General features: G+C 40.4%; 1 protein-coding gene across 1 annotated transcript; it reads left to right on the top strand.

Moving 5' to 3' along the window:
- Positions 1 to 228: 228 nt before the first annotated feature.
- On the top strand, positions 229 to 11,260 carry ABRA (actin binding Rho activating protein). Its single transcript, XM_003256100.2, has 2 exons — positions 229 to 952; positions 9,234 to 11,260. Exons 1-2 carry the CDS (start codon positions 285 to 287, stop codon positions 9,709 to 9,711), a joined length of 1,146 nt encoding a protein of 381 aa, XP_003256148.1. The 5' UTR covers positions 229 to 284; the 3' UTR covers positions 9,712 to 11,260.
- Positions 11,261 to 11,505: the final 245 nt, after the last annotated feature.

Below are 11,505 nucleotides of genomic sequence, written 5' to 3'. Positions count from 1 at the left end.
TCCACTCTGGCACTTGGAGAAGAGAGTGAGCATATCACTGTCCCTTACCAGCAGAGATGTCCCTCTGCCGTGATGAAACTGGAGCTGTCATGATTTATAAAAAGAACACCATCAGGGCAAAGGCGCCACATCTTGGCAAGAAATGCTTCACATAGTTTCCGTCGTCACTAAGCTCTCCTTCCCACCCCACACCCTGCTTCTATTTAAATCACAGGCACTCCACTGGACCACACTCATTTTAGCCAGTGGCCAGGCTACCAGCAGAGAAAAGACAGGTGGGCAGCATGGCTCCGGGCGAAAAGGAAAAGGGGGAGGGCCCAGCCAAGAGCGCCCTCCGGAAGATACGTACAGCCACCCTGGTCATCAACTTGGCCCGAGGTTGGCAGCAGTGGGCGAATGAGAACAGCATCAGGCAGGCCCAGGAGCCTACAGGCTGGCTGCCGGGAGGGACCCAGGACTCACCTCAAGCTCCTAAACCAATCACACCCCCTACTTCACACCAGAAAGCTCAGAGTGCCCCAAAGTCGCCACCCCGCCTGCCAGAAGGACATGGAGATGGAAAAAGCTCAGAGAAAGCCCCTGAGATTTCGCACATCAAAAAGAAAGAGGTGTCCAAAACGGTGGTCAGCAAGGCTTATGAGAGAGGAGGGGACATGAGCCACCTCAGCCACAGGTATGAGAGGGATGCTGGTGTGCCTGAACCTGGGCAGCCAGAGAATGACATTGACAGAATCCTCCACAGCCACGGCTCCCCAACACGGAGGAGAAAATGTGCCAACCTGGTGTCTGAGCTGACCAAGGGCTGGAGAGTGATGGAGCAGGAGGAGCCCACATGGAGGAGTGACAGCGTAGACACAGAGGACAGCGGCTATGGAGGAGAGGCCGAGGAGAGGCCCGAGCAGGATGCGGTGCAGGTGGCTGTGGCCAGGATCAAGCGCCCCTTGCCCTCCCAGTAAGTGAATGCATTCTCCCACTCCTTGTGTCAGGATCACTACTGAGCCCCAACCAACTCCAGGAATCCAGGCAGCAGATGAAATCCTGCCAGGGTTAGAGCGAGAATCTCAAAGACTGGACAGGCAGTGAGTACTGTAGAGAAGGGATGTCTCTGGGCTGAAGGTCAGTGTCAACCTTAGACATGGACCTTTTGGTCAGGGCCTGCACTATTTTGTTTCTCCTTTTTGTTTTGAACTGAACACCCAAGTCTTAGCCTCAACAAAGATGAAGCCATCAGAGAGGGAAGCCTGTTTTGCGTGAATTCTTTAAGTCAGTTCAATAATGAGTAACAAATTGGCTTATTTCTTTAGAGATAAGAGTGGTTTCTGATAGACTCATTGGGGAAATTTTTACCTTGTCCCAAATGTCTATGCTATTATCAGGGGATACGTCTGCTTCAATAACACCCATGCAATACAAATCTCTGACTCGAAACAGGTGGAAGGCTGCCGTCTAATTTGAAAGCAGGCTCTGAATGAAGTCAGACAGACCCAAGTTCAAATCCTAGTTCTGCCCCTAACTAGTCATTTTTAAAGGTGATTTCATCAGCGGGCGCAGTGGCTCAGTCTGTAATCCCAGCACTTTGGGAGGCTGAGGAGAGCGGATCACTTGAGGCCAGGAGTTTGAGACCAGCCTGGCCAACATTGGTGAAACCCCATATCTACCAAAAAATACAAAAAAATAGCTGGGCACAGTGTTGTGCATCTGTAATCCCAGCTACCCGGGAGGCTGAGGCATGAGAATGGCTTTAACCCAGGAGGCTGATGTTGGAGTGAGCCAAGGTCATGGCACTGTACTCCAGCCTGGGCAACAGAGCAAGACTCTGTTTCACATAAAAATAAAAAATAAGAAAAGCAGATTTCCTCATTTGTAAAATGATAGCAATAGTAAGCTTTTGGGAGAAGTTCTATTGTATTGGGAAACGTAAATGAGATTAGGGCTACCAAACACAGAGCTTGTCACATATGCTCGGTACATGAAAACTATTATTATTCACATAGATTTGGTTACTTTGCAACTTTTCAAATTTTCAAAAAGTTTGTCCTATTTGTAAACAAAGACAGCAATAATTAAAATGTCTAGATGGTAAATACACATACATACACTCACACACACACTTACTCAAATTGAAACATTTATATAGACAAGAAACACGTGCTTTATTTCAAGACAGTAACTCCACATGGTAGAAAGTCAGGATTTCTTATTCCACAATGCCAGGGTATCAAAATGTAAGAAAAATGTCTGATGTCATTACATTTATAGACTGACTCCCTTTGAGCACAGTTTGATGTACAAGTGTGTTTTTCAAGTCTTACGAAACAATAAGAAAATAAAAAAAAATTGTTACCTAATTTGACAAAAAGCTCTTCCTTTTTTTTTTGAGATGAAGTCTCTGTTGCCCATGCTGGAGTACAGTGGCACAATCTCGGCTCACTGCAACCTTCGTCTCCTGAGTTCAAGTGATTCTCCTGCCTCAGCCTCCTGAGTAGCTGGGATTACAGGTGCACACCACCATGCCCAGCTAATTTTTGTATTTTTAGTAGAGATGGGGTTTCACCATGTTGGCCAGGCTGGTCTTGAACTGTTGACCTCAGGTGATCCACCCACCTCGGCCTCCCAAAGTCCTGGGATGCATGAACCACCGCACCCGGCCTAAAGAGCTGTCTTATAGTTTGAGACTGTAAAGGTGTTTTGAAAGAATTAAAACTACTACACTGCCAGCTTTCAAGAAAAATAAAATGGCAAATGGGTAATTACAATAATCTGTCACGTGTTTAGTGTGTGCTGTAGATGTTTAAATGCTTTGTTGCTTCACTTCTCATAATCCTCTGAGGTAGCTATTCACTCATTTCGGGGATAAGAACACCAAAGCTCAGAGGGGACGTTTGCCCAGCAAGTTAGTGACAAAACTAAGACCTGCCCTACTCCAAATGCAATGTTTTAAAACCAGACATGGTTCCAACCTTCATGCAGTGTCTTGAGGATGCATTCAGAGGTCTGGACTTGTGCTCAATATAGGAGTTCATGATCAGAAGTAACTATGCTATCCGAACATGAGGAACCATATTCCAAATTCTGGCCTTTTGGATCTTGGGACACGTGTGCTAGAAATGGAATAATGGGGTCCAAAAGAATAAAGACTGAGGGTGCACAATGACAAGATCTTTCTCTCAGCACATTTTAAATTAACTAGAAGTAGGGAGGTGACAGCTGGGACCGATCCTGAATGCATAGTAGAGCTAGACATTCTTTGGCACTTGTCTAAGCACTTTTCATATATTTATTTATTTAATCCCACAATATCCTCATATGATAGGTTATAATCATCATCCCTCTGTGATAGATGGAGACAGGAGATGAAGAAATATTAGGGAATTTGTATGAGATTTTACAGCCCGTGAGATTTGAACTCAGTCATTCTGGCTCTGAGTAAACTGTCTCACCCAAAAGTAGGGAGTGGGATACAGGACCCATCTTGGGGTTCCCCAAATCAGGCTGGTACATGGGCACCTTCTTAATGTGTTGAAATGCCTACGCTTGGAATAAGAGACAATTAGATTTGAATCACGGTTACTTTGGTAATCCTGAGTCTCTCGGTCCTCATCTAAAAAATAGATGTGATAACTCATATCTCACGGGCTTATTTTTATATTAGTTATGTAAAGTGATAGACTCAGGGGAGCTCATTAGTAAATTGTACTCATTATAATACAGGAAGCCAGGCTTAGTGATCCCAGCCCTTCAAGATGCTAGGAGCTTGGCTCTGCAGGTTCAGAGTGGTAGCGGTGGTTAAATCTCTTCTTTCCTTTTTTGGTTCCTTTCCCTCAGTCTTAGAGTACACAGGGTACCAGAATGTTATATGCAGCAACAGCAGCTCTTAATTCCAGTGGTAATCCTAGCTGTGCTCAGGAAACTTCAGCAGAAGCCTCATGGGAATTTTTGCCCAATGATACTCTCAAATATTGCTTGAGAAATGAAAGCAGCATTACTAAGCCAATTTGAAAAGCCTTTTTGTCCACTTATTTTTAATTATAGGCACTCTTCTCCCCCTGTATCTGCCAATAAGGAGACAATTACATATCATAGATGTTTAGGTGGAAAGAAAGTTTCTTGGTGGTTAAGATGTTCCATGGATAATAGAAACAGATCAACTGTGAAAAAAGTAGATAAATTCTTTACCAACAGTGGTTCTTCTGACTGGAGTTTTACTATGAAAATGGTTTATATTTTGTCTTACTTTAAAAATATTCAGTCTTTTGATCGTATGTGACTTGTTCAATCCAGTTCCTTTAGACAAAAGAAATTAGATCTCTCTCCCATAAAGGTGCAAGATTAAAGTACCAATCACTTATCCATCCTGTCCTCCCTGTTTAATTCAGTGAAAATAATAGCAGTTGAGCAGGAGGCTGCCATTTTTTAAATAGGGAAACTGACACATAGAGACATTAAGAAACACATAATCCAAGTCACAGAACGAGGAAGGGATGAAGTTGGGAAGGCTGATGGCAGCACTCGTGTTCTTAACCACTATGCTAGACTGTCCCTCTCAGTAGAGAACAGACTCAAGGAACAAAATGGAGATCAAAATGTGGGCGTAATTAGTGAAATCCTAATGACTCCCAAAGTTCAGGGTTTTGGTGCAACTGTATTGAAGGACCTCACAAGAAAAAAAGGCAAAATTATGCTGTTCTTCTGCCTATGCCCAATTCTAGGGCCGTGAACCCTTTCCATAGACTCTGAAGACAGTTCAATCTGCAAGGAGAATCACAGGCCTGGCTCTCAAACGAAGCTGAAAATGACAGACAGCAAAACTGCTGAGCAGAAATGTCCATATTGCCTTTTGAATGCTGTCACTCTGCTTCTGATAAATGTGCCCCTCTTGATGTCACGCTCTCAGTAATCAAATGGGCTAAACTGTCTGTAGGGAAGGACAAGCAAATCAATGCAGCATTTCTCCTAGAAGTTGGAAAGGGTGGCAGAGATTCTTTGCTTCACTGAGGAGGGTGCCTGCATGAGGAGGAGAAATACTCCCTCTACAGGAAGATCTATGGAGTTGGCAATGAGAGCTCATCTTCACTTCCTCCATACAGATTGGAGACAGAAGAGAAAATCATGCCTCTAGGCGTCCCAGGCATTTTGAAGCTGGTGATTCAGGTGAAGGGCAACCACCAGGAAATGTTTTCAGTGCCAGTGTTTTCAGTGTAGCTGGGACTACAGGCACATGCCACCAGGCCTGGCTAACTTATATTTTTGATTGACTATAAGAAAGTTTGTTTACTAATAATGAAGAAACTGAGAAGGTGGGTCTGGATTTAGGATTGCTCTTCTAAAATACGGGTGAGATGTTAGCCTTTAAATATTGCTTTGCTTTTTTTCAATTTATGCTAGGTTATCTTTCTAAAGTTCAATCTAAAGTATCATTCACATTTTTCCCTGAAATTTTTAAAAACAGCATAATCTGGTATCGATTCTTGTATTTATAGTATTTATTGACCAAAAAAAATTCAGTGTATAAGACTTTCTAACCCTGACTTAAACCAAATACACTTTGACCTTTTAAAAATTGGAGATATAAAAACAATACAGAATGTTTATAAAATAGAGAAAATTAGATGCTCATTAGGATGAATTTCCTTCTTTTTTTTCCTAGCCCTATTTTCTAATTCTTCCTTATGGGACCAACTTTCTTTGGTGTTCTTCCCTCCAATAGAGGGCATTACAATTTGACAATATAACAAATAGACATTAATATTTAAATGGTGCTTCTTTTAGAAGCTCTTTATAGGTTTTTTTGTGTTTTTTTTTTTTTTTTGAGACGGAGTCTCGCTCTGTCACCCAGGCAGGCTGGAGTGCAGTGGTGCAATCTCGGCTCGCTGCAAGCTCCGCCTCCCAGGTTCACACCATTTTCCTGCCTCAGCCTCTCTGAGTAGCTGGGACTACAGGCGCCCGCCACCACGCCCGGCTAATTTTTTTTTTTTGTATTGGTTTCACCGTGGTCTCGATCTCCTGACCTCGTGATCCGCCCGCCTCGGCCTCCCAAAGTGCTGGGATTACAAGCGTGAGCCACCGCGCCCAGCCAGTTTTTTTTGTTTTGTTTTGTTTTTTTTAATAGAGTCTCTGTCACCCAGCCTGGAGTGCAGTGTAGTTGCACCATCTCGGCTCACTGCAACCTCTGCCTAACAGGTTCAAGAGATTCTACTGCCTCAGCCTCCTGAGTAGCTGGGACCATAGGCGTATGCCACTACGCCAGCTAATTTTCTATTTTAATAGAGATGGGGTTTCACCATGATAGCCAGGCTGATCTCGAACTCCTGGCCTCAAGTGATCTGCCCACTTCACCCTCCCCAAGTGCTGGGATTACAGGCATGAGCTACTATGCTTGGTCTAGAAGCTCTTCACAGATTTATTGGCACACAACAATCCCAGCTGTTATCCCAAGTGACACTAAGTTTCAACATTTAGGGAATCTAAGTTCCTAATTAAAAATTAGAAGAAAAAAAGGCTACATCAACGAATCAGAGACCCATAAAACGTACCGTTTAAACCAATTACCTCTGGATGCAAATTTGAGTATTTACCTATTTTTTGCTTTCTTTGTTACAAAATCAGTATAATACCAACATAAAAGAGAATTTTGAAAATTGAAAAGAACCAACTGTTATCTGGATACTGACATAATTATTTTCAATTGTGCAAATGTTATTAAATCCGTCAGCCTAGTGCTTATACATTTTACAGAGTTGTTATTGTACCATAAACCCAAATTTATATTGCTCTATTTTCATTATAAAATATCCAATAAGTACCTTAAAAAGTGCCTGGCACACAGTAAGTATCTTAAATAAATACTTCAAAGCATGGGAGAGATGTAAAAGTGCTCAAAAACTGTTTAAAGGCAGGACGCATTAGGATTTATACAATAGGGCAGAACTACAGTTGGTGCTCAGGAGACAAAGTATGAGTTAATAAATCACACTATTCACTTTCATTTGAGATACTTCAAGCCTCTTCTCTGGCAGGACACCTCAGCTGTTAAGTCTGACATGAAATTTATGCTCTGCCAAGATCGCCTTGGGCTTGATATTGAAGAATATGCCTTTGATCACATGGTGATCAGTCATTGATTAGCATGGCTCAGAAGGGACAAGGTATTTGCTCTGTTTTGATAATGAGATTGAGCAGCCCACACTGAGGGCAGCTGAATAGGAAAAGTCGAAGGAGAGGCAGGGGATCAACTGACAAGGAGGGCTGAGGGAAATCCATTACACTTCAGCCTGGTGAGCTCCTAGCACTTTTTCATACATATATTTTATAAAGTTGTAATAATTGTGTATACAGTTTTTGTGTGCTTTCTTTTACTAATTAACTTTGTCATACACTTTTATCCATGTGTATAAAAGATAGTGTTATATGTAGGAGTATTTCCAATTCCAATTCTATTGTGCTATGAAACGATGTAGCAAGCGTAGGACTTTGGGAAACACCAAGCATAAGAACTGATGAAAGTTCGCCATCTAGTGGATGTCATTTCTTTTTGAAAACAATGTTAATGTAAGTATGTATTCCTCCTGCTCCACATGTGTTTGGTTCCAGCCTTCGGTAACCAGATTTCAGGAAGTGAGTTTGGATGGTGAGGGATACCCAAATCTGATTGGTTCCTGGGTTTTGAATAGTAAATTATGAGAGCTGGGATAGCTCAGGCATGCCGTTCACACAAGTACTTGCAGCACCACTTGAACATCTCCAATCCCAATGCTTCCAGGCATGAGGCCACTTGTTACTGGGGAGAAAAAGGGAGGGTGGGACGCTTGTGACGTTTAGGAGTACAACTCTCTTTTAGATAGTTCAAGAGTTCGTGTTTTAACTGTTAAGTTAGAGACCTAGGGAAAAAGTCTAGGCAATTGGAGATAGAGAAGTGGCAGGGACATCTTTTTCAGTTCTGGGATACATGTGCAGGATAGGATGTGCAGGTTTGTTGCATAGAAAAATGTGTGCCATGGTGGCTTGCTGCACCTATCAACCTGTCACCTAGGTATTAAGCCTCACATGCATTAGCTATTTATCCTGATGCTCTCCCTCCCCATGACCCATAACAGGCCCTGGTGTGTGTTGTTCCCCTCCCTGTGTCCATGTGTTCTCATTGATCAGCTCCCACTTACAGGTGAGAACATGTGGTGTTTGGTTTTCTGTTCCTGTGTTAGTTTGCTGCCCCATCCTAATATTAGGCTGGCATCTTCATGATACTACTAGTCTACACTTTCCAGAGTTGGTTTTTTAATAGAAAATGCATTCTGAATTCTAAAGATACACACATTTAAAACGCAACTTATTCCTTTATTAGACACTGTATGGGCCTGCTGAGTGGCATCACTACATAGTAGAAAGAGCATTGAACATGGTCTAAGGCAGTCTTGCGTTTGAATCCTGCAACGTCACCTATTTAGGGCAGTATTTCATAGTTATAGACAGGCTCTGGAGCCAGCTTAACTTTGGTTCAAAGTCTAGTTCTACCACTTAACAGTTTTGTGACTTTAAGAAGTTACTTCATCTCTCTGGCCTCAGTTTCCTCATTTGTGAAGTAGGAATAGTAGTACCTATCTCAGGAAATGGTTGTGGGGAATATTAATAAAAAGCATTTAGAAGAATGCCAGTACATAGGGTTCAGTAAATGTTACTATTGCTAGCTAGTGTTTTCTATCTGTACAACTTAATATTTCGAAGTTTGTGGCATCATTGATACTAGTCTATATATGCTCTCATTGAAAAATCCACATATGAAAATCTATATATGATTAAATATTAAACTGCATGTGTAGTGGTAGAGTCCTTACCTTTGGGAAATAATTGGTTTCAGAGGTCCTCTAAGAACTAGATTCCTGAAAACACCTACATGATTTCAGTTCTAAAATGTTACTAATACTCAACTTAAAAGATGTACACATTTGCATTAACTTTGTGTGGGGAAGCTTTTTTCTTAAAATAGATTTTAATATCATTATAATGCTTAAAATAGTTATTCACACAGAAAACAATCTAGAAAGATATGCACCAAACTAAGAACGATGGTGGGATTATGTATGATTTTTCTTCTTTCATTTCTAATTTTTTATATTGTGTTTATTTTTGTAGTGAAAAAATTATACTTAAAGTTGCATATGTGTGGGAAGTACAAAGGGAAAACAACACTCGGTGTTAACATGTCTGAATCTTGATTGTTCATCCTCTCTCTACTTTAGGGTAAACAGATTTACAGAGAAACTCAACTGCAAAGCCCAACAGAAATATAGCCCAGTGGGCAACTTGAAAGGGAGATGGCAGCAGTGGGCTGATGAACACATACAATCCCAGAAGCTCAATCCTTTCAGTGAAGAGTTTGATTACGAGTTGGCCATGTCCACCCGCCTACACAAAGGAGATGAGGGCTATGGCCGCCCCAAAGAAGGAACCAAAACTGCTGAAAGGGCCAAGCGTGCTGAGGAGCACATCTACAGGGAAATTATGGACATGTGCTTCATTATCCGCACAATGGCTCGCCACAGACAAGACGGCAAGATCCAGGTTACTTTTGGAGATCTCTTTGACAGATACGTTCGTATTTCAGATAAAGTAGTGGGCATTCTCATGCGTGCCAGGAAACATGGACTGGTAGACTTTGAAGGAGAGATGCTATGGCAAGGCCGAGATGACAATGTTGTGATTACGCTACTCAAGTGAACCTTCAAAAACAAAAGCCAAATTTGGCCCACTATTGTTTTAATGCTAAATGCTCATGTAGGTAAAATGAAAATGCAAACTCTCCATAATGTTAGTAAATATTAAACAATTTTTACATAAACGACTTTCTGGCATTCTATTTCTCTCTAGAATGAGGAATTTTGGAGATTTTGAGAAGGCACAAAGCATTTCAGAAAGCACATAGAATGTTAATGTATAATAATAGTATTAATAGTTAAAATTCCACAGGGTATTTTTTGTTTTTGTTTTGAGACGGGTTCTCTTTATGTCACCAAAGCTGGTCTTTTAACTCCTGGCCTCAAGTGATCCTCACACCTCAGCCTCCCAAGTAGCTGGGATTATAGGCATGAGCAACAGCACCCAGCCACTTGTATATTTTAGGCAAAATATTTAGCTATTCATTGTAGAAACAACTATAGATTTTTAATTAAACATTACATCTAAGAAGAATGCTGACAAGATAAATATCAGTAGAACATATAATAATGTGTCTTTATTTGGAAAAAAGAAAATACCGTTAAGTTTGGTAAAACCAAACTTAAAATTTTTTCAGAAGCTTGACTTTGTATTATTGTTTATATCATAGCATCACTTACAAAACAAGCACATATATAAAAAGTTGTCAAGATGTTGCTGAAATTGTTGAAGTTCCTCTGTGGGCTTGGATTCTAACAGGTTTCCAGTAAGAGTTCACCTTCCTCTTGTTTGATTTGAGCAAATCACATAAAAACGGACACTTCCTGTCTTAGCACCAACAAAGGAAGGCACGCCCTCACTAAAAGTAGAGCAGAGGTGAGAGATTCAGATTTACTTGCCTTCGTAGGACTTCTTGGAGAAGTTTATTGTTTCATTACATGTCAGCATATATTGAATCAAGCTGCTTGCATTAACATCAATGCAATGATACGTATTTCTCCAACAATGGAGAAATACAGAAAATCTATGAAGTGGAATGATCAGTATTAGAAGAATCCCATAGAATCATTGGTGAATTAAAAACAGATTTGAGACAGTTTAATTTTCCTCATACTGTAACAAAGAACTTTATGAAATGTTTAAGTCATAAAACTGCAATATTAGTTCTGCCAAAGTAAAAAATACACAATTATGATGGCAAGGAGAAAATCATTGGACATTAATGTGCCTATATGATCTTAAAAACAAATGGAATGGAATGTGAGATTGCGATTCTTACTGGACTCAATGAAATTACTAAAATGCATTGATAGTATAGCACTTTGGTGTTAAATGTAAAAATTAACGTCTAAATATGATACCTCAAAATAACAGGTATTAGACTGCTATAAGAATTATATTTGTTTTCATGAATGAGTCTCTTTCAAACTGAAGGTTCTGATATCTTCTTTAAGAAAGTATGTGTATTTTGTTTCCATACCATATTTATAAAGCTATAAATGACCAATATTTCTAAGTAGAATTTCATATAAGATGCACACTTCTATTACAAGTGAAACCTATGCCAAATGTTAAAGACAAATAGCACAAGAATAAAAGATGATTTCTTGTATTTTCTGTTCTTGTTTTTATAGTATTTATAGGTTATATTCCACATACACTTTCTTCTGTTTGAAACACAATAAAATTATGGTGTGCAACTTAGGTTACTTACAGTATCAGTAGAATATGTGTTAATAGATGGTTTCAAGAGTCTCCTCATATTCAGTTCTGAATAGTAATATTTATGCAGGCACTAACATAGATTATTCAAAGTTCAATTTGTTTGAGTGTAAGGATGGAGTAAAAGGCCTCTTC

This window comes from Nomascus leucogenys, chromosome 16 (genome assembly GCF_006542625.1).
Source record: "Nomascus leucogenys isolate Asia chromosome 16, Asia_NLE_v1, whole genome shotgun sequence".
NCBI classification, from domain to species: Eukaryota; Metazoa; Chordata; class Mammalia; order Primates; family Hylobatidae; genus Nomascus; species Nomascus leucogenys.
Note: the sequence above shows the minus strand (reverse complement) of the source record. Positions and strands in the feature narration are given on the sequence as shown.